Source organism: Gadus morhua, chromosome 8 (genome assembly GCF_902167405.1).
Source record: "Gadus morhua chromosome 8, gadMor3.0, whole genome shotgun sequence".
Taxonomy (NCBI): domain Eukaryota; kingdom Metazoa; phylum Chordata; class Actinopteri; order Gadiformes; family Gadidae; genus Gadus; species Gadus morhua.
The window spans coordinates 7,422,547-7,448,148 of record NC_044055.1 but is presented as its reverse complement, the minus strand read 5'-3'; the positions used below and the strand labels follow the sequence as shown (position 1 = coordinate 7,448,148).

The window sequence follows — 25,602 nt, the reverse complement described above, 5'->3', positions numbered from 1 at the left end:
ATATTTAAATCAACCGTTGATGTGTGAAGAGCGCGCGCGCACACACACACACACACACACACACACACACACACACACACACACACACACACACACACACACACACACACACACACACACACACACACACACACACACACACACACACACACACACACTTTACATTCAATGGCCATTTATTTCTCTGCAACCAGCAAGATACAAAAAAAGTCAATCAAAAACAGGAAGAAAATAAAAACCTATTCATAACTGTTGAAGTGTAATTTATCATGCTTGCACATGTACAGTACATATTTATCCAATACAAACGTTTTAAACATATTGTCACAAAATTATTTACAAAAATAACAGTAAAACTGCACTTATTTCCCACATTCTTTTTTTTTTCAATACACATTCAATAAAAATAAAGCTTTCTCTGATATGTCTTCTGAAAACCCCTTTATTTACAGTGAACGACAGATGAGTAACTGTCCAGGCTAGGGGGTACGAGAGGCCATATTGTTTTTGCATGTGATTAGAGAGTAACAATCAGGTAACAATGACCCACACACACATTCAGAAAGGACAGAAACAGAACCGAGAACAGGCGGTGATTCAGAACCATTGTCAGGTTCGGCGAGGGAGGGGTTGCAGCCATTCCAACACCTCAAACACAGACAAAAACATCTCACCCGCCTTGTGTGTGTGATAAAGATCTTTACATTCAGTTCTTCTCTGGGTGTTCACCTTGCCACTAAACTATTTCAAGGTGCATTCTTTGGGTTTCTGTTTTGTAGGTTGCAGTAGATAGTAACTATGAACTCGAAGGCGTGTTCAGAATACTTTTAGAGGTTCTGGCTGTAACTTCTGTGGTGAGTTACTACACCACTTGTGTTGACCCGAATTGTGTTATTCGTCATTAATATTTCGAGTGACACCAGAGCTTTGAAGTTCGTTTTCAGTGCCCGACTTCCACTTCTTTCGGTATTCAACAAACGATCTCCTTTCGGAAATGCATTTATGATGCGTAAAAAATAACATTGTGATCTAATTACCTTCAGTTGTCTTGTCAGTGCGAGAGATTGACTCAACGGAGGAATGTTCTCCTTATTGGTTCTAACAGCAGGGCGGATAAAATGGCGGGTGTATGCTTATACTGATATCCTTAACGCTGTACTTGGGCCTACGAACCTCAACAACCTCCAAACTTGAGTAAGGATATCCATCCAACCCGAGGCCGGCGCTATGCATCAACGGGGCTGACGGTGAGCAAACGGGACATGGCACAGCGAAGATAGTTTGGAAAGGAGGGAGGGCACAGAAACACAAGCACACAAACCTCCACATGACCCTGAACCCTGGCAAGCGTGAAGCATTACGGCCACGCTGATCCCCGTGACGCAACCCGCCACTCTCCCCGCGCACGCAGCCGCAGTGTTTGTTTATCCACCCACAGTGTGTGTGTGTGTGTGTGTGTGTGTGTGTGTGTGTGTGTGTGTGTGTGTATATATATATATATATATATATATATATATATATATATATATATATATATATATATATATATATATATATGTGTGTGTGTGTGTGTGTGTGTGTGTGTGTGTGTGTGTGTGTGTGTGTGTGTGTGTGTGTGTGTGTGTGTGTGTGTGTGTGTGTGTGTGTGTGTGTGTGTGTGTGTGTGTGTGTGTGTGTGTGTGTGTGTGTGTGTGTGTGTGCGCGTGCGTTAGCGGTGTGCGCGTGTGTTCAGTGTCCAAAAAACAAAAGCAAAACACACACCCTAACAGGAAGAAGGAGAATAACACCACAAACAACAGGGGGTGAATCGGGGGGGGCAGCCCCTGGTCCTCCAGTGCGAGGGCCCTCCAAGCTCTTTGGTATCCAAGCCTTTATATAGTGCATCAGTCCGGGGCCGATGGGGGAGGCCCCTAGGAGCCCGGCCGCTACGAGTCCTCGACCGTTTCGATTGAAACTATATAAAAAAAATAAAAAAATAAAACTTGCTGCTCCCTCCAAAATATCCTGTTCAGGTGCTTCTTCTCTCGCTTATCTCTCGTCGCTCTTTTCTCGTCTCTCTCTCTTTTCTCTCTCTTCTCTTCTCTCTCTCTCTCGCTCTCTCGTCTTCTCACTCGGCAAGCTTCACTCTCTCGTCTTTCACTTCTCTTTCGTCTTTCTCTTCTCTCTTCTCTTCTCTCTCTCTCTCGCTCTCTCGTCTTCTCACTCGGCAAGCTTCACTCTCTCGTCTTTCACTTCTCTTTCGTCTTTCTCTTCTCTCTCTCTCTCTCTCTCGTCTTCTCACTCGGAAAGCTTCTCTTCTCTGGAAGCGTCTGGGAGAGGGGGAGAGGGTGGAGGGATGAGGTGAAGATGGTCAATATCCAGGCAGTAAGTGTTAAGAAGGGCAGCACACATAAATCACCCTTGCCAATGCATATCTTAGCAGGGATAAAAGGCTAGGGAAATGCTGGTCAGACTGCAGCCCGATGGACTCACTGCCAGTACCCTGTCCTAGGTGCAGGGAAACTTCTCTTTGATGTAAAATTCCTAACCATACGAATCCAATATTACAAGGTCAGTAGCTGGAAGGTCAGTGGCAATCATAATGACCCAATGCAGACCTTGTTAAACAATCAGGCCCAAAGCACACACACACACACACAATTAATATTAACTATGTCCTCGCCCCTTAGATAAGTTACACATTAACTCATCAGAGCATACCGATCAAATACCTCATCCCTGAGTTATGTTACCCAGTAACTAATCTATGAGTATTGATCCCAAAGCAAATGTTGAGGGCGATGCAGGGTGTTAGTTAATAAAGCATGGATCCCATGATACAAAGGAACTCACTAAGGAAGAAGCACTGACTGACGAGCCGCCTCTCTACACTTTCCCCTGCTCACATTACAGGCGCGTGTTTGCTCGCTTGCGTCTCGGACCGACCCCCGTAAACATCGGTCAGTGCAATAACATCCGCTCATTGATTTTATGATGCGTCACCGCATGTTGTCATTTCATCATTGTGGATTTTATTATCTGGCTTGTGAAATGACTTGCGTTTCTTTTTTCTCTTTTCTAAGAATTATTTCTGCATTTCTATGCTTCATTAGAGAGTCAGATAGACCGGTTGGTATGGGAGAGAGAGGGGGGGAGGACATGCCGCATAGACTAGGGGCAGGAATCGAACCCGGGGTCGCTGCGATCAGCACTGAGCCGTGACGGTACGCGCTCTACTCTGTGTTCCTACCTACTCGCCCCTTCCTCGTGTTTCTAACGCAGTCGGGTTAGTAGCTTGAGCGTCTGCCCTTCACGTCCGCAGCCTGCCTTAGTAGAAGCAGACATCAACGAGGAACTGCTGTCAGCCTATCAGACGCCCTCGCTGCACACAGCCCTTAACGGGGGACATGCCATCCAACGCCGGCGTGAACGTGCGTGTGTCGTCCTACCTGAGGTTGGGTCACAGGGGCGGGGTGGGGGGGGGGGGGGGGGGGGGGGGGGGGGGTGGGGGTGGGAAGAGAGGGAGCTGGAGCCCCCGGCAGGAGACAGAAGGGTGGGGCGGTCGCTGTGTTGGGGTGGATGAGGGGTGGATGAGGAGGGGAGAGGGGCGGAGGGCTTCAGTGCTGCTGGGCGTCTATACCTGCGGGACTGAGCACCAGGGCCTGCAGGATGTCCGACAGGGAGATGATCCCCTCGATGCTGGAGCGCTCGTCCACCACCACCAGACGATGGACCTGGAGGACGGACGGACGGACGGACGGACGGACGGACGCGCACGCACGCACGCACGCACGCACGCACGCACGCACGCACGCACGCACGCACGCACACACGCACACACGCACACACACACACACACACACACACACACACACACACACACACACACACACACACACACACACACACACACACACGTTTATAGGGTGACACAAAGTGGCAATGAAGGCTGATAATAACAATGCTCCGGTAAAGTATGGTAAGACAAAAGTACTCAGAGGGTTAACTAGCTGTGCAACAACAAATGGACTCGATCCTTGGGGCGAGATGTTGTAGTGGCTAGTCTGGTTGACTTCCAGCCGAAAACAACTGAATTCCCAGTAAGTAACTCAACCCCTTGCCTCAGGTCTCAATAAACATTTCTAATGTTGTCCAAGATTTTCCGCAAATATTTCGGATCCAATCATAAAATATTGAAAAGCTTTGGAACGCAGAAATGTCCAAATGTCCAGGCTTAAAAGGTACCAGGCTTTTGCGCAAGTGTTATAGAGATTTTTTTTCAAGTTACGACCATAAACTAAATTAGAAACCATTGGCGCGTGCTAAATTGTAATTGTATTGAGTGATTGAGTGAGTGCCTACTTCAGCCTTCACTATGCGGTCCACGATGGTCTCCAGGGTCTCCAGCTTGTGGCACTTCATGACTCCCTCAAAGTACTGCGAGCGGTGCTTCAGCGCCTGGGTCACCGTGATGTCCAGGTTGTTGTACGTCTTCTCCGCCGCCAAGTTCTGCAAAACGGCCAACAGGGGGCGCAGCACTTAGGAGCAAGCTCAGCTAGTACGAGACCAGGAGGATGCTTCAGTTCAAGATGGCTTCTGTTGTACACAATGGCTTTCATTGTAGATTAATCCATCGATTATTATTCACATTCAATATTTAGTCTATAACGTGTCATAATACGTGGAAAATGTCCACCACAAGCCTTAAATTAAGTGTATGCTTTTGTCAAATGAGTGACCAAGAAAAAAGGTTACAAAGTTATTTTATAATCAGAAAGAAAAAAGCTAAAATATGTGTATTTCACGAGCTGTAAACATCATCGAATTTCCGTTGAACAACAAAAACATCCATCTTATTGTGAGACTGATCGCCTCGGCACTCATTGGTTACACCAACAGCTTGGGGGGGGGAGTGTGAGCAATGAAAACAAAATGGCCGAACTTACGATGACGTCAAACTTGGAGTAAATATCCACCACCTTGCCTGTGAGGAGAGAACAACATGAGACGTCAGCATCGCGTTGTCACCCAGAGAGACCAGTGCAGAGCCTCACGGTGCGATGCGTCCCTACCGCTCTCGTCCACCACGGGCAGCGCGGACACCCTCCGCTCCACGAAGATGTTGAGGGCTTTGATGATGGGCGTGTCCGGGTGGATGAAGGCGATCTGGTTGTACGTGCCGATGCCCAGCTCCCCCAGCGTCTGCTTCATGAACGCTGGCTTTGGCATTTCACACACCTGGGCGAGTGGGAGGGACACACACACACACACACACACACACACACACACACACACACACACACACACACACACACACACACACACACACACACACACACACACACACACACACACACACACACACCTTTCAGAGACTGTTGGAGCGTCTGGCCACTAGGGGGCAATACATAGATGGAAACAGATGTCCAGTGTATGCATCCAAGGCAGATGGAGAAGCATGTAAGGGAGGGCGATAACATAATGGTGGATGGGCGGCGTGGGACTCACAAAGAGCTGGAGGAACTTGAGAATCCTCTTGTGCGTGAGGATGTAAAGTGCATTCCCTGTGACAGGGTCGATGACAGGCAACCGGTGAATTTTGTTTTTGATGAGGGTGTACACTGCGTCAAACAGGCTGCAGATAGAGACAGCAAACAAATGGGTTTACAGACAGGGATTACAGTGTGTGTGTGTGTGTGTGTGTGTGTGTGTGTGTGTGCACTGGAAAGTTCTCTTCCTCAACACAATGTGCCATTACTAATTCATGGTCAAACATTGTACCTTGCATCAGGTGATATATTCACCAGGGGCTTGAATGTCGCTTGTAGATACACCTCTGTGAGGGAAGGAAAAGGTGTTTCAAAAGAAAGTTGAATGGGAACATGGGAAATGTTATCCCTGTCTGTTCAGCTCAACATCGCCAACGTTAAAACCACAGAGGACCCACCCACCTCTCCACGTCTCGAGCTTATGTTCCTCCAACTCGTAGATTTGCACCTGAAGACACAAAAGCAGAAGGCGCCGGTAAGCACCATAAAAGCAGGGCCGAGTCGTCCGGGGGGGGGGGGGGGGGGAGCTGCAGGGCGACCTACCATGGGTGATTTGTAGTATCGGTGTAGGATGATGATGAAATCTGTGATCGTCAACATCCCTGCGAACAAAAGGACAGCACATGGAGTTATGATGCACTTATCAACCTGGGATTGCATTGTGATAGAGATGTGCCCAACGCTATTCAGTGGTGTACGGAGACTCGTTTTAGGCTTTTATTGTCCCAAGAAGAACAACAGTGTGCCCGGTTCACCAGAATCATGTCTGCATGTTGCGTCATGCCTTTAAAAAAACGACGGTTTCTAGTCTCTGTGGAAAATGACGTTATGCTGCATTGTGCGACTGAAAAGAAATCGGCTTTATGATTTAAGTATTTATCTTTTCCTCATTTCTTGAGGTTTCCGTGAAGAAGGCAAGTCCTCCAACCAGGCTCTCCTATTATAAGAGGAAATCCCGGCTGCTTACCCACAAAGCTCTGCTTCTCCGTGTCCCACAGTGGGGCTGCTCGCACGCCATTGGCCACCAGCGCAAAGAACGCTTTCTTAACCTGCCGTCAAACAGTTGGATGTAAACAACAACACAGAGCCATTAGTCCAGACGTGTCACTGATTAAAGCAGCCATTTCTTACGTTGAGCTTTTCCTGGAACATTTTCCACTCATTCTTGTGTAATAAATGTGAGTAAAGAGTAAACAGTATCCACCCAAGACTCAGTAAACCAGGGGATTTGTATCATCTGTATTCTGTTTGTGGAGAACGATGGCAGGCAGATGATGTCTGTGTGGGTTTTCAATCCTTTCAAATTAAATGTGACGCCGGTGGCTTCAGTGAAATAGTTTCTACAAAGAACCAACCCTCCTTCCAAGTATAACGATATCGTACAATTCAGCGACCGATTTCATTACACGCCACCCACCTACCCGAGCTGAAACGTGAAATCGTGAACAAAGCCAAGCCAACCGGGCCGGAGACCTCCCAGATTCTCCAGCTGAATGCCTCAGGGCTAGGTCATTGGCTTTCCTCTCGTTTAGATTTCATTTGGATACGGATGGCGTCTGTCGCCACACTTAAGACAGCCCAGGACACGCCCAAGATTACTGTTCAACAGCTTTGGGACCATTTCAAAACAATCCCGACGCCAGCTCACAGACCGAGTGGTTCTTGATATGTGTGTGTGTGTGTGTGTGTTTGCCCCCACGTTAAAACACTAACTGTCTTTGGCACTCTCTCCTTACCCCTCCACCATTGCAACCACTTAATACAAGCGCTTAATGTCCTGCTGAGGTTCAAAGAAGAAATAATAGGCTTTGTCTTGTCACCTAAACAAAGGCTTTCTGTCGTAGTACCGGCCCATATTGACATCACACAAGTGCCGGTAATTCTGTGAATAGAAGCTGCGTGTGTGTGTGTGCGTGTGCGTATAAAAGCCAGCGTGTGTAGCTGCACAGAAGGTAGACCAGGACGTACTTGGAGTGCGGTGTCGAATACCACCAACTTGGAGCTGGTGGGCACGATGTCGTAGCACTTGTGGGACTTCATGAAGCGCATGTAGATATCACTCTCTGGTTCACAGGCAGCTGTCAGGACGGGCGAGAACAACAGACCCATCAGACAGACACGGGCTAATGGACGGCAAACTACTACCGATCTAAACCACTAAGAGCCACTTACTGTAGCATTTTGACCAGGCTACCCAGAGTGCCTTGGGCTAGCCTCTCCTGTTAGCAACTTAGATCACCAACGTAGGCGGCCGTCACGGCTCATTTGTGGCATGTTGGAAGGCACATAAACCAGGCTCTCTCTCTCTCTCTCTCTCTCTCTCTCTCTCTCTCTCTCTCTCTCTCTCTCTCTCTCTCTCTCTCTCTCTCTCTCTCTCTCTCTCTCTCTCTCTCTCTCTCTCTCTCTCTCTCTCTCTCTCTCTCTCTCTCTCTCTCTCTCTCTCTCTCTCTCTCTCTCTCTCTCTCTCTCTCTCTCTCTCTCTCTCTCTCTCTCTCTCTATTTACCATTTATACATTCCATTGTTCCGACAACCATTTCGACCAATACTGAAGTGTTCATCACTTCAGTTTTATTTAAAAGACAATATAGGATACTCCTGCTGCATTATAAAAATAACATAGCTCAGTAAAAAAAGAGCATATATTCAATACATAATTGAAAAAACATAGGAAAGAAAGAAGAAGCCCAAGAAGAACATATCAAAACATGTGATCATGCTAACATTATATTCAGCGACGGTCCCATCCTGGGAACGCTCAATACGTGACAGAATAAGAGATCATGACTTCATGCACATGACAGATTCGGGCCGACGCTCGCCTCATATATAAAGCACTGCGTTGCAATTGGTTCTTAACCTATTGTGTAAGGGGCGTTATATTACAAGTCCCACCCAAATACTTTAGTAAACTGCCTAAATCCCACTAAAGCAACGTAGCCGCGTCGTCGCTGTGACTGTTATTCCGACGCGTAGAATCCACACGTGTACTGGCGTAGCCTACTCACGGGATAAAAACAACTGACCATTTAAACGTTCAAACCACAACAGGGGACACTCACCGTCATCATCTATGTCAAGTTTCTCCAGCATGCCTTCGAATAACCCGTGCACCTAGGAGGGAGAAGGGGAGACGTGCTCCGGTCAGGAGAGATGCAAAACAGTCACGACACACACTCGGCCGGCTCACAACAAACTTTGCGGGTGATATTATGAGCGGGCTGATGACGGGACTCCTCCACAGGGCTCCGAACAATGTTGTTACCGAAGTAGCGTCCGGAAATAAGTGTTCGCGGTCGGTCAATTGCTGCACAACTGGGCTTGTTTACAGCGCTGCGATCCACGCGGCGCGCAACAGAGGAGCGCGCGAACAGACGCTCACCGCAAAAGCATTGAACTTTATTGGTAAATATGTATTATTTATCAACGGGCACACCCCTTTATAAAAGTGGAACATTCCCAATAGGGTCTTTCAATGCAGCGATGGGGAACAATGCAGACATACTGGTCGTATTGAAACTGAAACTAAACTGCCACTGTGATCTCCCGACTCTTGGTGGTTTCATTCAACCGACATTTAAAAAAAGAGCCGAGGTTTATTAAATCGTATGCTGGAGCCTAACCGATTCCCAGTATTCCAGCCATAGTCATTCCCATGGGGGGAATGCGGGCACCACCATTACGCTGTGTGGAAACGCCCCTCCGCGCTCAACAATCGGTCCCTCACCATATTAGGAAATCCCCTGTGTTGCCTAGCAGCAAGAAGCAGGAGCTAGGCCTACGCGGTAACGTCGCTGCGGTTAATTAGACGCGAGTAGCGCAGTGTCTTATCTTAAATATGGAAAGAAGACGGCATCGTCAAAGCCATTAGGGCAATAGTTTATCGGCAGCTATTCAAAACGGGGCGTATTATAAACCTTTGATCTGCCTTTTCAGATTAGAAAAGGCAAAAACACATAAGGGAATATGCTTAGTCACACACACACAAGTTATAGACAAGCAGATATCCATAGCTTTGCTTGTGTCGACAAAATATTCTCCCCCGGCCTTCAATTTGCAAGTATAATTCCTTTGGTCCACTGCGGCAGGGCAGGATAGTCCTTATACATGTCCTACGTGTTGCCAGGTCTCCCCGGAGCCGGCCTGCGATGGTGACACAGCGCTTTTCTTGCCAAAACTACTGCAGCACCATAAATCTTGCCTGGCTGCGGCACAGCAGAGGGGTTTCGCTCTCTGATTCGGTTGAGGGCAGAAAATACCTCGCCGCCGCGCTATTAAGAGGAAATGAGATCATTCAATTCTTTAAAAGAAAACGGTTGCTGGCAGACAGACAAGATGGACGTACGTACACTCATGATGAATCTACTCTCTCTCTTACGTATCCTTGGGTGTTTTACAACACACGAGACTAGGGATGAGTTATTATTTTTTTGATTATTTCAGTCAACATCAATCACTCAAAGCTACCAGGGGCGGGGCAATCACAACGGACAGGTGGCTACACTTCATCACACAGCTTCTCTCCACACAAGGGCGTTTGGGCTATAAAACACACACACACACACACACACACACACACACACACACACACACACACACACACACACACACACACACACACACACACACACACACACACACACACACACACACACACACACACACACACACCTACCTACCTACCTACCTACCTACCTACCGGTCATATGCCATCAAGGATTCAGAAAGAACACCAACCTTTGCTGTATTAACTAGATAAAAGCTCCATCGACCATGCTTTTGCAAGTAATTAGCTTTGTGCGCCTTTAGTTCAAACAGCAACAAGTGCCATTGACAGCAGAGTAAAGCAACAGGACTTCAATCCGTCATATGCTTTCACACAGCAATGGTTCCAACACAATCCATCTGGTACAATCCCTGTGACTTTGAGAAAGGTGGAGGCTTTATGTTCAGGAAATATTGTAAACATTAACACAAGCCAAGGTGGGGCTTAGCAATCGAATCGTCTAGAAAATGCAAAAGCAGCCGGCATACTTTAATGACACGCATGAGTAGCTTCGACTACTGCATCCGTCCCGCACCATTGCGTAGCGTATCACATCCCATCACAATGGAAATGCATTTTTAATTGTCGGTTCAAATGAATGCCGTGAGTAACCGAACATCAAACGGTTGAGATTGCCATCTCTGGTGAAACATTAATTTCACGTAAGTCACTTCAACCCCCAGTTCTTATCATCTCTAACCGAACGCCTAAAGGAAACCAAAAGAAGAAAAAAAAAAAATCAAACCCCATCGCACAACACCTAACATTGTCATGGTTCCCATGACAATGTTAGGTGTTGTGGTTCGATTTTAGTTTTTTTTCATGACCTTCCTCATGACAATATTTGAGGAAGGTCGAATCATGAGGAAGGTCGCTCGGCCTTCCTCATCTGTGCTTATAGGATGCTTGGGTTTTCTTTTATTTTAAAGATTTACCTGCCTTTTTATGCTTCATGACAGAGATAGACAGAAAGGTAGTCGAGATAGAGAGGGGAAGACATGCAGCAAAGGAACCCGGGCAGGAATCGAACCCGGGTCCGCTGCGATCACGACCGAGCCTTAACGGGACGCGCTCCACGACACGCGCTCCCCGACGCACCGGTGATCGGTGGACGGCCCGCCGAGTGTGTACACCCAGTGTACTCACGTGGTGCGAGGGGGCGGTGGGCGTGGCGGGGCCCGGCGACGGGACGAGGGGGGGCTTGGTGCGCGGGAGGCTGAGCCGGTGGCCCAGGTCGGGGGCCGTGCAGGACAGCGAGCGGGAGCGCGAGCGCAGGCTGAGCCGCTCGGCCGTCGGGGAGCTGGGCTGGGGCGCCTGGGGGAACAGCGGCTGGCTGGAGGCCTGCGGGGGGCCGGTGGAGGCCTGCGGGGGGGTGGAGGCCTGGATGGGGGTGGAGGGGAGTGACGAGCCAGCAGAGCCTGTGGAGAGAGAAGGAGAGCGAGGGGAGAGGGTCAGTTTCTATCCTGGGATTGGGTTCACGTTAGATTGATTAAGGTAGAAAACATATCCTAAAAGGGGTGGGACGTAGTGGAGTGTGCGTGGATAACGGCTGGTGTAAGCAGCCTCACCTGACCCCAGACACACTGATTAGACCCGGGGAACGGGCCACACCTGTGGCACATCCCCAGAGTTAATGGCGGCTGGTTTAACGTTAGACCAGCCGTCTCCGCACACATTCAGGGAGATCTCTCGCATGGCCACATAGGATTACGGTTATCCCATTGTCAACCAATTTTCACAAGAAACCAGTTTTCAAACATCGCCAACCTGTTTTCCTGGTCTGGAGGAGGAGCCCAGTAAAGGTCCCCAAGGGGGAGTGTAGCTTGAGCATTGTTACAAACATGTTGGTGTAAGGAACTCCCTGACACTTGGCAATGTCGAGTGTTAGAATAGAAGTCAACTCCTGAAAGCACAATGGACCTTCATGATGGAACGCATATTAACAGTTTATTAACCTTACAAAAAACAATCTCAGACCAAACATCACAAGGACCCTTTGCTAACTTCATGAAACCAAATTTCTTCAGTTGACTAGAATCCCTACTCTTGACTTTTGAATGTGTTTATTTGTAAGAGATGACTGATAGACTGAGATAAAGTGTGTGACTGCAGGGAGGGGGGAGGACACGGTGGGATGGTGTCTGATTGGTCGGGCTGCTCTGTGTGATCTTATCACTGCAGTGAGGACAGATGGGAAGGCCCATCTGATGAGTTGAGGTATAGATACAGCTCACTAGGCTGTGTGCTGCCAACAGACTGCCAATACAACTCTAATGTCTTGACTCGAGATGTCTTGACTCGAGATGTCTTCCCTCGACGTACAATTTGTATAATTCAAGAAGGATCATAACGACAAAAACAATGTACATCATTGTATACGGATCTATGTGTGACATTTCTGCAATACAAAAAAACGATGAAACCACAAATTAAAAACCCATAATGTTTACAGAATTAATCCAAAGATATCAAGGGGAAGCTAACGACCCACTTATGCCCATTGATTTAATAATCGTTAGATTACCAGAGCGTAACATTGAGATCCCTTCATTTCCCCCACCTGCTCCCATTCACTTCACTCCTGCCGGAGTTCAGTGTCGTTGTCTCCGAGCCCACGGGCACCGGGTTCAAAGACCAGCTGCTTCGGAGGCAGCGGCGCGCGGAGGGTCACCTGACAACCGTCACACGCCCCCCCCGCGGACCCCCCTCTAACGCATGGAGACACGGGACCCACACACCCCTACTGACGCAGGGACCCTGGGGAGGAGTCACGAGTCTGCAGCCCGTCAGACTGTACTTGTTACTTTCGTCACCCTCTCCAACTCGTGAACATAGAGAAAAGTGTTGTAATTTCCAACAGAGCCAAACTTAATGAACTCAAAGCACTAGGCAGACTCAACAGTGAGCAGCCGAGTTGTTATCCGCCTTCTGATTTAACCTTCACGATAAACGATCACCTTAACGTTCAAATCCAGGGATCCCCCACACACACACTCACACACACAGCCTTCACTGTGGCCTCAACCCATCCAAGGACGCTTCCATCAAACAACCCAATAGCTATCATCAACCAGTCAATCAATACAGCCCTGACTGGTCCTGGCAGCGTCCACCGCGCCTGGCCCTCTCTCCCTTATCTCCTGACATTTAGCTGGCTTGTACCAGCCGTCGTTGGCCCGCGCCCGCTTCCGCAGCGCCTCAGTCTTATTTTAGCCCCGCTGTTGTGGCACATTCCTCTGCAGCAGATAACCAACACAGGCCTCTGTGTGGGGCGAAAGTGGTGGCCGGCTGTGACACCACCAGTGTTTCAGGACGTACGTTGTCGTAATCGTGTGGTCCCGTGTATTGACGCAGTGTGGCTAGGGCCAGGTTTGATACGGGGGTCACGGGCAGGTTCCTCAGTCGCGGGACAGGTCTGACACATTATACCAACTGTGTGAGTGTGAGACACAGGTGTGAGTGTGATTAGCCGTTACAAGCCGTTTTGGCGTGTCCACCTAGATGTAAGACGGATAGTTGAGCAACGTTTGCTATAGTACACTGGGTAGGCTGGTAGACTGATCTATCCAGCATACATCGCGGTGGACACTTGTAAAGTCAGAAGAGGCTGGTTTTTAGAACGGCTGGTAATGACTAATCACATTCACACCTGGTGGTATAATACGTCCCCTAGAACCAACTGGCACTCAGTGGAAACGCAGGGGGGGGGAAGATGAATGTGACGCTGGGCAACATAGTGTCATGTTCACACACAGGGCCGGACGTACATAAATATTCACACACACACACACACACACAACCCAGAATTCAAAATAAATAACATGCATATATCTGCCTAACATTGGTTAATAACAAAGCCAACACTGGAGAGGTGTGTGCATATGGCCTGAATGCGCATGTGTGTGTGTGTATTTGTGTAAGTGTGTGTGTCTGTCTTAGCCACAGCTGATGTGCAATTTTGTCTGTCTTAGCACAGCTGATGCGCAATTTTCCAGTGAAGGAGATTCCCTGAACAACTAGAACGACTCCAATGAGACTGAAGACTTCCAGGTTCACTAAGAGTGCAATCTGCACCAAGTGAGCACAAACACTAGTTGGCAAGTGCAATACAAGCCCAAACGTATACACTAAACGTAGACCTACTTTTGCAAAAGCTTCATATTTAGAATAGTTTTGTATGACAGGCTAAGAGTGGAAGTGAAAAGAGGCAAAGGTAGAGGTAAATATGCAAATAAACATATTTGCGTATTTTCCAACAAGTAAGACCGACAGCCACCTAACCTCACATTAACAAACACCGAATTGGTCCACAACGGCAGTAATCCCTGGCTTATGCTGAGAAGTCCCTTCAAAAGCTAATATATAACCAAGCAAAACACACACATAGACCATATCCAGCCATCTCTCATCTGGACTGAGAGTACGTGTGAACACTTCTCAGCTGCTGGTGGGGCAGAAGGTATGCGATCGCCGGGCTTCCCTGCTGGGCGGAGGTATGGACGTGCTCCGATGCTGCAGCACTTCCATACGATGAGACCCCCTTGCATTCGCTGCACCAGATATAGACGGGCTGCTCGCTGTAACTGGACCTCCTGTTCTGACCTAATCCTAAATGCAACGCAGACCCCCCCCCCCCCCCCCCCCCCCCCCCGCTGCCCACACCACCCTCGACGCCAACACACTCTATACGAGGCCCTCGTATGAGGGGCGCCGAACAAGGTTATAGATAGAATCCTGCTCGTTAGATCCCCGTGGGGAAAAGGAGCCAGGACGAGATTAAACAATGAACTCACTGCAGAAACTCTGTGTGCATAATGAAAAACTAAAATGATGTGTGTGCATTACGCTATGCATAAACATATAGAATTACACTAGTGATTCTAGAGGGCTAGGGAGTTAAAACGTCTTCATAAATGGATCGCTGGGTATAAATCGGGTGTATGCTGTGATTAATAACAAGGTGGGGGGGGCACTATGTGCAAGTCGCAGACTGCTTTGCAAAAAGGAGTGGCAGGATGGGGGGGGGGGGCAGGATGGACCTCTGGAGCCGCTCTGTTGGGCATCGACCCAGATCCAGTCTCCTGCCGAGTTCTCTCCTCTGCCTGACCAGAGAGTCACAGAGCAGATGGTAAAGGCCTGGTCCACTATGGCCAGCAGTTCGGTCACCATCCACTTCCCTGCAATCACCCTGCTGAGTCGCTGCAAGCCCCATGTGGACGGCATTGATGCTGCTGCTCCAGCACACGACGACCACAAAGAAGAGGGTACCTTCCATCAGAGCCTGGTGCGACATGTTCCGCATTGTCCTGCATACATTGAAGGACCCGACCCTCCCTTAGTGAACGCAGTCGGCTCCGTCCCCTCTTGACTTCTGCCTGTGTTCCCCTCCCAGGTCCGGCTTGCTGCACAGGTTCCTTATATGGTTATGGTTCCATATATGCATGAGCGTTTACCAAGGCGATGGCGCAGTGGTGCAATCTTAGGTGATTTTTTGCTGATGCTTTTGTCCAAAGCGACTTACAACCAATCATTCACACATTCACACACCGACTCCGGTGTCAACCACGCCGGGCGACCGCCAGCTCGTCAGGAGCAGTCAGGGTGATGCGTCTTGCTCAGGGACACCTCGACCCTTGGCTAGGAGGAGCCGGGGATTGACCTAGCAACCTTCTGGTTACCCAGTATACCCACTCTAACTCCTGAGCTACTGTCGCCCCAGAGTGCAGAGGGCAAGCTGAACAGATCTGGGTTTCAGACCCGTGATTCCTGGCTCGCGTGTCACGGGGTTGAGACCTTCAAACCCACGGACACGGAGACCAATGAACACCAGTAGGTGTAAACAATGTGTGTGTGACAGAGAGACTTGAGGGCAATGACCTGCTTCCCCTTCTCAGGACAAGTCACGGTCTTGTGCCCCCGTAGTCGCCTAGGATTGGCTCCGGCTCACACTCCCCACACCCTGACTACACTCCCCAGGAGAAGATAGATGGACAGGAACGCAGAGCACCTGCTTTGAATTCTGCATGTACAGGGTGTCGTTTTGTGTTGATCACCTTGTTTCCCTGAGTCACACTCTTTCAGAACCACTTTTCTGGCACAGCCCCGGCGGAATTTCAAGATCAGATAGCTTTCTGTCGCTTACCACTGAAGTTTGCTATTTTTAAAGTCGAACAGTTATTCAGCAGAGAGTTGAAGAGAAGACACCAGCTGGAGAAAAGTGCAGAGTCACGCTGTTACATAATAAAGTAAAGCACACTGCACCACCTTTCTACGGCACAACCACCACATCGAACTGAAATCAATGCGTCAGCACAATATCACTCCTTTGTTGTCTAGAGCCGTCAACTCTGGTTAAACTCACACACCCGGCGAGGACAGCGGTGAGCTCTGAACACTGTGGCTGAGGCTTGTGACATTTGGTGCGGGTGCCCTTTTGCTTTCAGTCCTGTATGGATTCCCTGCATGGTTTAGGAAGAAATCAGATACTGCGCCACCGACCGCCTCCTCAATTAGTGGCGGAAACACCCCCTCACGTCTGTGAACACAGCCTGTCAACCATTAATATTCATTGCCTCATTAAGAGACACCGACCATAACTTTAGCTGGATTTGATTGATTGATTTATAGACAGACACGACTGCAGCATTGATATGAGGTAAATAACCATCACTGGCAACAGCGCGCGGATACACTGCCGTATACATGTCAACAGACATTCCACCGGTAGGTATGCATACTGTACATCGCGAGAGTAAGAGATCACTACAGCGTCTACCGCCCCACGGCTATGGATATACATCCACCACAGCATACATTACTCACAGAACGTTGCATCAGCACTGAGCGTGGGAGAGGAGGAATGTTATTTCACACATTCACACACATGCATCTTGTATTTACACCTTAAAGGACTGTTAATCAGCCCCAGAGCTATGAGGAGAGGAGGAGGAGAAGAGAAGAACGGAGGCGGGGTGGGTGTGTTACCGGGCGGACCGGGGGACTGGGACTGCCCTCTGCTTGCCAGCCCATCCTGCTCCTTGCGCTTCTTGCTCCGACGCAGACTACCGAACCTCTTCATGGAGCTCACGGGGGCGGCCGGGGGTTCCTAACCAGACGGGAGCATGGCTGCAGCACGCGGCGGGCGACGTAAAGGCACGGGGAGGTCTTCGCGATGAGCGTCGCCAGTAGAAACGGGGGGCTTTATGTTCTTCAGCCCGGCGTGGAGAACATCGTGGATAAGGAGAGAGATACAGTAGTACAGTACAGAGTCCTTGTGGATGCAACGCAGACGATGGAGTTCAGGAGGAACTCTGGGAAAAGTAGTCTTTGTTCACGAAAGAAAGTCGATCAATCCGTTTTGAAGTGGAGCGAATGTATGTTCATTGCGGTCCGTGTGAGGTAGATGATCTGAAGAGGGATCTAGCTCTGTTTATCCCAGGTGCCCCGGGAAGGGGGGGGTGTCTGCGGCCAGCGTGCGGTGTCCGCGTCGGCCCGTCGGTCTCCAGGGAAACACGCGGACGTGTTGGAACATCTGAAGTAAGGCAATAGATCAAATCCCCAGGTCCGTTAAAATAGGGATGAGGAGAAACACAAACACACACACACACGCACGAACACACAAACACAGAGATGCACACACAGACACAGACACACACACACCACCCACGCTCGCACACAGAGTGGTGCTGTCCCCGGTGTGGCTCGCACGGTCTGAGGAGCTGTGAATTGTCAGGTGCAGCTGCGGCGGGAGCCTGTTTAATATGGCTTCAGCAGTCGGTAACGGGAGGCCACAGCAGTGTCCGCGAGCGACGCTGCACTGCAGCTATTGGCTGGCTGACAGGGAGGGGGGGGGGGGGGTTCCCCGCCTTCTTTTGAGAAAAAAAAAAAGAAGCCCAGATTTAAATGATGAATTAAGAATAAAAATATCTAAAGCTCAGGCACCTTAGTCTACGTGAGCAGTTGCTATACATTCAGGATCGAACGCACCAACGCAAACACTGAAATGATCAGGAAAGCCCAATGGAGGGAAGTGCATTGTGGGGGGGGGGGGGGGGGGGACCTTTAAGACTTCTGAGAGGTGGGTCGGAGAGGGTCAGGGTGGCTCCGTCAGCCGATCTGAGAGTGGCTTTGGTGGCTAGTGTCCCTCTTCCCCTTCCTTAACAGATGGCTCACCCCTACCCACCCCCCTACCCACCCACCAACCACACCCCCACAACACTTCAGATTTAAACCGGCAGATTATGCAACCTGTAAGCCGAGGCCCAAAAGGTCAGTAGGCCTTCGGTGAGGAGTCAGCGTAGAGCCACCCAGTTGGCATCCATTCCTAACACATCCCCACCTAAGATCAGGGCAGGTCTAAGGTTAAACGATCCATGTTTAATTCAATGAAGCGCTAGGCTGTTTCGGTTGGGATTGCTGTGTTAACCCAGTCTGACCCATACCCCACACAGCTTTGAAACCGAGCAAAAATGACTCATGTAGTCGTCTTATTTTGATTACTGAACATTCCTCCAGGTTTTAGGAGTTCACCGCAATAAAGCCCCGCTCCTGCTCGAGCAAGTCCTCTTCCCTTTTAAGGACGCTCGCCACCGAAACACTGGGTCCAGTATTTACTGAAAACACACCACATGGAAAAGAAGAGACTGAGACAGAGAGCAAGAGAGACTGAGAGCGACAGAGACAGAGAGCAAGAGAGAGCGAGCGACAGAGACAGAGAGCGAGAGGAAGACATTTCCAGATAAGGCTGCAAAAGGACAGCAAGTCATTCCCCACTACTTGGAAACTTAACATGTAGGCGTTCCACATTTCTACGGAGAGTATAAACGCAAAGGAACATATGAAGAATTATATCGATATAAAATGCATGGAAGCACTGTACCTCATTGAGATGTGCATTGACTAATAATTTGAGTCTGCAATGAATACTAAACTGTTGTGATGTGCCTTTGGACTGCAAAACCACCTTAAGAAGCAGCAGCAATTTGGGGGGGAGAGAGGAGAGCGAAGACTAGGATCATCAGCACACTCTTGTGGCAGGAGAAGGAAGTGTAGAAAACATCGCTCCACCGCAGAACGTTGGAATACGATTGGACCACCACCACCAACACACCCCCCGCCACTAGTAAACAAATATGTAGCTTTTAAAATCGTCTCCAACATTACTAAATGAATACAAAATGACCCTTTGTTTGCAGTAAGGTTGCTAGAGACCATAGTCTACAGAATCGGGCGACACATTGCTGAACTCGGTATGTTTGATGTGTTCTTCTGGAGTTGCACCGATGTCAATGGCGTCCAGAGGAAAGCAGTTGGCAGGGGGAGGCGGGCTGAGACAACCCTGGCACCAGAGCCATTCCGCTCTCCCCGAGCCAGCGAGGGGCCCTGGGTGCTCGCACGGCACCGCGAGAGGGGAGCGGGTGCGTGGAAGCCACGGAGCATGAGTCACCGGAGCGGCGTTTGATCTCAGCTTCCTACAGCCCCTCGGTGAACGCTGTGTTTCCGTGCAGAACATTCTGCCTGCTCTTGTGCAATATTAGAACGTGCAACAACAGGGCGTGCACGGTGCCGTTCAGTCACTCCCTAGCCCACATCTGCTCTCATCCAAACAGTGTCTGCCGCCCGCGACACACACAACAACGCGCAGACACACACACACAAACACGCAGAAGATGGCGCAGTCGAACCGAAAATGTTTCTTTTTTAAAAAACACAGACAAACGCATGCTGCCCCACACACACACACAGGGCCGTCGGACTGCGGGGACAAAGGGGACAGTTGTGGGGGGGCCCAAGGTAGAGGGGGGGCCCATATTTTACCTTTTTTTTTTTACCCCTCCCCCCCGTCAACAATCGCTTCCCCCCCCCCCCCCCCCCCCCCCCCCACACACACACACACACACACACACACACACACACACACACACACACACACACACACACACACACACACACACACACACACACACACACACACACACACACACACACACACACACACACAATAGGTCTCAGACAAACTTAAAAGGTTACTTTTTAAAACACAGACACACACGCATGCATCTACGCATGTACACACACACATACATGCTGCTACACAAACATGCTGCTACACACACGCTGCTACACATGCACACACAAACATGCTGCTACGCAAGCACCCACGGATGCACACAAACAAATGCTGCTAAACATGCACACACAGATGTGCACACGCACACACACACGCAGAGACAGAGCCTACATTGTGATTACAAAAGCTTGTCCGACAGGAAGTACAGTGAGATTTTAACATTTATTCCATTGTTTGCCCTTGTTTTAAGAGGAAGTGGCTGGTGTGAGGAAGGCAGTTGGAGGGCTCCAGCCGGCTCCAGTGGTTATTATCATTATCAGTCCCATCAGGATGTTGATCAAGTGTATTGTTACATTAGGCTCCATTACATCAACACGATACCGTAACAACTAAGTGGTGCATTGCCTTTGCATCGGTGCACGGCAAGTGGGTAAGTGAAGAGGCCACTCCAAGAAACTGAGAGAAACATCTGCTCTATAACCAGACACTGCCAAACACTCCGTAGCTCCTGGGAGTAAGTGTTGAAGAATTTCTGAAATCATGTGCTTTGAGGTTGAGGTGTTTAAATAAGCGTCACTGGTGATATTGTCATAACCCTGTGGTTTTGTGGTGGATGTGTCATGCAAATATCTGATGATTGTATAATCCTGAACAGAATTATTTTGAGATGACACTGGCATAATAAACAAATTTAAAAAAGATAATCTTGTTTTTTATCATCTAGCATTTAAAGCAGTTTGCTTATTTGATTAATTTAATGTACTTGAATGAGTCACACTTGGGTTATATCTTCATCGTTCAATGCACTTATTGTAAGTCGCTTTCGGCAAAAGTGTCAGCTAAATAAATGCATTGTTATATATAATGCAGTCCTTTGTTTATGCTAAAATAATAAAAAGATGGCTGACTCGAATGTTCACATGACGCTCACACAGCAATGATAAAAGAAGCACACTGTCTAACAGACAGAAGGAGAGAGAGACACTGACCTTTTCTGGCCCTGGAGAAGAGCTTGATGCTGGAGGACGAGGAGCCGGACGAGGAGCGGAACATACCACTGAAGCTCAGCCGGCGGGGGGACTTGGGCGAGGAGGAGCCCTGCGGTTGAGAGGGGTAGGGGAAGATGGTCTTCGGGGAGCCCGGGCTGACCTTGGTGAGGACCGGGGCGGACCCGGGGCAGGAGGGCGGGCTGACGCTGGAGCTCCTCTGGAAGATGCTCCTGGTGGGGCAGGAGGTGCAGACGGGCAGCTCCCCCTGGGGAGGGGCAGAGGGGGAGGAGGTGTTAGCTCCAGAGGCTTGGAACAATGGTCAGCCCTGACCCCCCCCCCCCCCGATCGGTCAGGGGGTCCTTAAGGGTCTTTGAGTGGAGATATAGGCCCAATCCCATTTCTACCCCTTACCCCTCCCCCCTTCCCCTTCAAAACAAGGGGGAGGGGTAAGGGTAAGGGTAAGGGGTAAGGGGTAGAAATGGGATTGGGCTTTAGGCCCAATCCCATTTCTACCCCTTACCCCTTCAAAACAAGGGAGTGGGGTAAGGGGAAGGGGTAAGGGGTAGAAATGGGATTGGGCCATAGAGTCAGGGAATACAGATGGACTTTGTGAAATGCATGCTTTAGGGTATTATTATTTAAAAAGGGTCCGACCTATGTTAGCCGATTAATTGCGGCCGATGTTTTAGTTCTAGTGTTATACGGGGCAATTCCACGGATGAAGGGAGGGCAATTCCCACCGATTTATTTGAGTCATTAATTATTGAACATTATATTTTGTTTAATGCATATATATCATTTTGTTTAGACACATTCATGTTAATCTTCTTTAATAAGTATAATATGAATTCGAAATATCATAGAGACAAGTTTTAACATGTTTATTCTGAGCCCATCCCGCACATGACCAATCATTTCAATAAAGACCCTGGCCTGCACTGTTTTGAATAGCATTTTGCATTGATACGCATATCGGCATAGACTCTATGGACAGTGCAGAATTTTTCTCCATATGGCCCAGCTGTAACACCCCTTACTCTTGTGAGGCCGGCAGGCTTTCTACTGCACCTCTGTTTCAGTCTGAGATTTATTGAGAGATTTCACGTTAATGCCTAATCTCTTTCTTCTGCTTTCTATGGTCCCTTGACATCTCTGAAGTGACTTCTGCTTCTCCTGAATAAGAAACCAATGCACTGGGCTTCATTGCATTGATCTCACGTGATCCTGGGTGAGCATCCTAATGGCTGACCCGGGCAAGAACATGTTGTCCAGGCGCTCCCTACATTATTCCCGTATTTAATGGGTTAATAATAAGATGTGCTTTCAGAAGTAAAGAAAGTAATCCAGAACGCGTTGCACTAGGTTACGACGTGCGATGATAATGAATGTAGTTAAAAGCTGCGTCAACGTAAGAAAGTGAATAAATAAATGCTAATATATGTAGAATACATGAGGTGGAAACTCCACTCTCGTTCCTCTGAAGTGTTACATCACGGTAAATTGTGACCTTCTTTTCCCTGATGCCAACTGCAATGAGGCACCCCCCCACCCCATAAATAAAACTAGAGGTGATATGCCAACAGCAGTTTATTTTCTGTGTGACGTACTGGACGAGAGTAGTTATATAATAGAATGAACACACACACACACGTTTCTTTCAAAGCAATACTTTGAAAGAACTACGAAAAACGACAAAAAGCATATAGATCTAGATCTATCTATAGATAGATCTAGATCTATCTATACAGCGGTTTGGCAAAAGAAAAAACTGTCTCACTGGTAGGTCACCGTACCTCTCAAACTTCTAAGAACTCAGAAGCAGGAAGGGTATTTTCATGCGCCTGTGTGAGAGGATCAGGTCACTGTTTGTTTAGGGCTGGGGCTGCGCTCCATACATAACCACCAATCCACAGACAGGTCTGCAGGGCGGAGTGTGCACACGCCTCTCTCTCCCTCTTTCATTGTGCAAGAGCAAGTTTAGGCAGGTTTCAGCCATGAGGGCTCAAAACAAGGAAAACAAACAGACAAGGCGGTCTCATAAAAAGGTGCACAGTGTAAATATAAAAACATTTAATTAAAAAAGCAGGGAGGGATTCAAGGTTATATTATATATTTTAAATATATATGATATCCCCTGGATGGGTCGGCCAGTAATGGTTTTTAGGGGCCGTCAGACAAAATTAAAAAGATAGTTGTGTGACCGGCTTATAGCCTACCCAAAAAAAGGAACTTTTGACAGGCTTTGAAGGGAGAATATTTGTGGAACAGGTCATCCAATCTCCCGTTTGTCTCGATGATTAGGCAATATCAACGTGTGCCCTGGGGGTGTCACAACCTTAAACATTGCCCAATAATCCTTGAGGCCATCTGAGACATGTAGGCCAACCATTACTCGGGTTCTTTGAGGGGAGTTCAGAGTGCAGGGTCATCGTTTAGCAGCGCAGACACGCCACAGCTCAGACTGACGTCTGTTGGTTGAGGGAGGGTCTCTCCGATAAAGGTTACCAATCCAACACAGTGTTGGGGACATGGTATGCGTATGGTTATTGCACATTGAACCCAAAAGGAGAGCTGTACAACGCTGCCCCTTTCATACGTTGTTCACTGCCCTGCTTTTGCAATCCAAATGTGATGCTTATTTATATTAGGATAAAATCATTACGACCAGAGTAAGAGTATCGTTAAGTCAATGTGCTTGGAAAACCAGGAAGAGCTTCTCTCTGATGCAATGGTTGTTTGATGTTTTTGTTTTGAAGGGAGGCTTACTATTTGGGGGAAAGGTACCACCAAGGTTCAGATCAATCTCCCGTTCATCTCGATGATGTGCAAATATCAACAGTCCTGACGACACAACCTCAACATGTTGCCCAATGATCTTCGCAGCCATGACAAGCAGGCCTATGTACACTCTTATTGACACGATAGATTAATGAATGCTGAATTACTTTTAGTGTGTTGGTATGGTCCCACCCAAACCTAAACAGGAGGAGTTGTATCTGGATACATTGATTTTACCTTCAAGTCTGATCAGTGCAGGATGATTGGGTCACTATGAAAGTGTGATTTGAATCATAGGCTGCAGTAACATAATGGATTGAACATGCATCACATGGGGGACGAAGAGAAGCAGCCCAGTGTTTATGAGAAGCAGCATACCGACCTCATGGCGGATTTGTTGTCATGTTAAGCAGGCCTATACTGTACACACCCTCGAATAACCCATTTCTGCGATACAACTTCACCGTAGTTGTGCATAACATTCGGCATCCCATACAATAATAATCGTCTTAAAAAACGCAACCAAGGAAGTGTAATAGCATGCACAAGCTCAGTTGTCAAAAAAATGAAAGAATTATAGCCTAATAGACGAATTATTTCTTTAAATTCCCCCAAATGTCCCGTTTACCCATGCATTGGAATGTAAACATAAACAAAGGCAAAAGATTAGATTAACTTTCAAAAGGTAGAATTGCAGACAATGACAGCCCTGGGTGTTGACAAACATGACTTTAAGTTACGACGTCACGTTTGCGTCTGAACGGGAAGATGCTGCAAGAAAAAAAAGGCCTACTTATCCTGTTGAGTATTCGTGAAAACATCAGCACATGTCCCGCGGACCGAGGCACACGTGGAGGAGTGTGGACAGCGTTGGCATGTTGGAAAAACACGCCAGCCAACAATAACATGTAGGTAGGGTGGACTTACTGGCATGTCAATTCGCAGACTTCTCCTTTTCTTCGGGATCTTTTTGGAGCCGTCTTTATTGGACTCCATCACCGTGCTGCCCATCTTGTCGATATTCCTGCACTACTAAAGATATCGCTTTCAAACTCCAAGGGCAGTGCGATCGCTTTCAATACGAGTGTTGAAATGCAAAATGTGCAACCAATCCACCTATCTCGCGTTGTGTCTGTGCAAAAATGCTGCCTCACAACTATGAAGCTGCCTCTTTTAACCAGGAAGTAGGCATGGCCGTGACCGAGGCAGACACCCACCACAACCCGACCTGTTGTAGAATAACATGCGCCTGCAGGAATGCTGCATGGCAGCGCGTCTGCAGCCGTATCATATACAAAGTATCACTGCTATTTGCTTTTTTTAGCCTGTACCATTCCTCCTGGGACGTTGAGTTGGCGATCAGGGCGAACAACTGCGCGGTTATGTCACATGCACACATGATCCCTTTACCTAGGATGTGCGTTTAGACGCGTGATGCATGGTACGTTATTAAAATGTGTATTTGAGGATAATGTTTCAGGAAATTGGAATAGGGTAATGCAAAACGTGGTGAACGCCACTATACCCGAGCACAATGTGCATTGTTTACATGAGGAAAAGATGAGTGAGGGCGCTTGGCCTGCAGGGGGCTCTGGTGAGGTAAGAAGTAAGGTACATACGTATACATGTCTTCTTAAAATAGTTCAGCTTTCACTTCCGTTAAAAGACATCGACATAGATCATAACAAGTTTCG

At 48.3% G+C, this 25,602-nt stretch overlaps 1 protein-coding gene across 3 annotated transcripts; it reads right to left on the bottom strand.

The window, feature by feature from the left end:
* Positions 1-1,672: 1,672 nt before the first annotated feature.
* Positions 1,673-25,154, bottom strand: LOC115548183 (5'-AMP-activated protein kinase subunit gamma-2). 3 transcript variants are annotated; one of them, XM_030362624.1, is made up of 15 exons: positions 24,836-25,154; positions 21,131-21,395; positions 11,219-11,490; positions 8,589-8,640; positions 7,497-7,606; positions 6,496-6,577; positions 6,072-6,130; positions 5,931-5,976; positions 5,761-5,815; positions 5,488-5,614; positions 5,052-5,217; positions 4,926-4,963; positions 4,342-4,488; positions 3,620-3,713; positions 1,673-2,309 (listed from the first exon to the last, which is right to left on the bottom strand). In XM_030362624.1, the coding sequence occupies exons 1-15, from the start codon at positions 24,917-24,919 to the stop codon at positions 2,278-2,280; spliced, it is 1,629 nt and encodes a 542-aa protein (XP_030218484.1). In that variant the 5' UTR covers positions 24,920-25,154; the 3' UTR covers positions 1,673-2,277. The 3 variants fall into 3 exon arrangements, with proteins under 3 accessions (XP_030218484.1, XP_030218485.1, XP_030218486.1); XM_030362625.1 differs by lacking the exon at positions 24,836-25,154 and adding an exon at positions 17,057-17,603 and having other exon boundaries at positions 21,131-21,261; XM_030362626.1 differs by lacking the exons at positions 11,219-11,490; positions 21,131-21,395; positions 24,836-25,154 and adding an exon at positions 8,792-11,193.
* Between the last annotated feature and the right edge of the window lie 448 nt (positions 25,155-25,602).

Excerpts from the sequence above, each read along its gene's own strand:
- LOC115548183 (XM_030362624.1), bottom strand. The coding sequence starts at position 24,919 with ATGGGCAGCACGGTGATGGAGTCCAATAAAGACGGCTCCAAAAAGATC. Across the intron at positions 4,964-5,051 it reads GCCCGTGGTGGACGAGAGCG|GCAAGGTGGTGGATATTTAC; the intron begins GTAGGGACGCAT and ends CTCTCCTCACAG. Across the intron at positions 4,489-4,925 it reads ACTCCAAGTTTGACGTCATC|AACTTGGCGGCGGAGAAGAC; the intron begins GTAAGTTCGGCC and ends GCCGTTTTGCAG.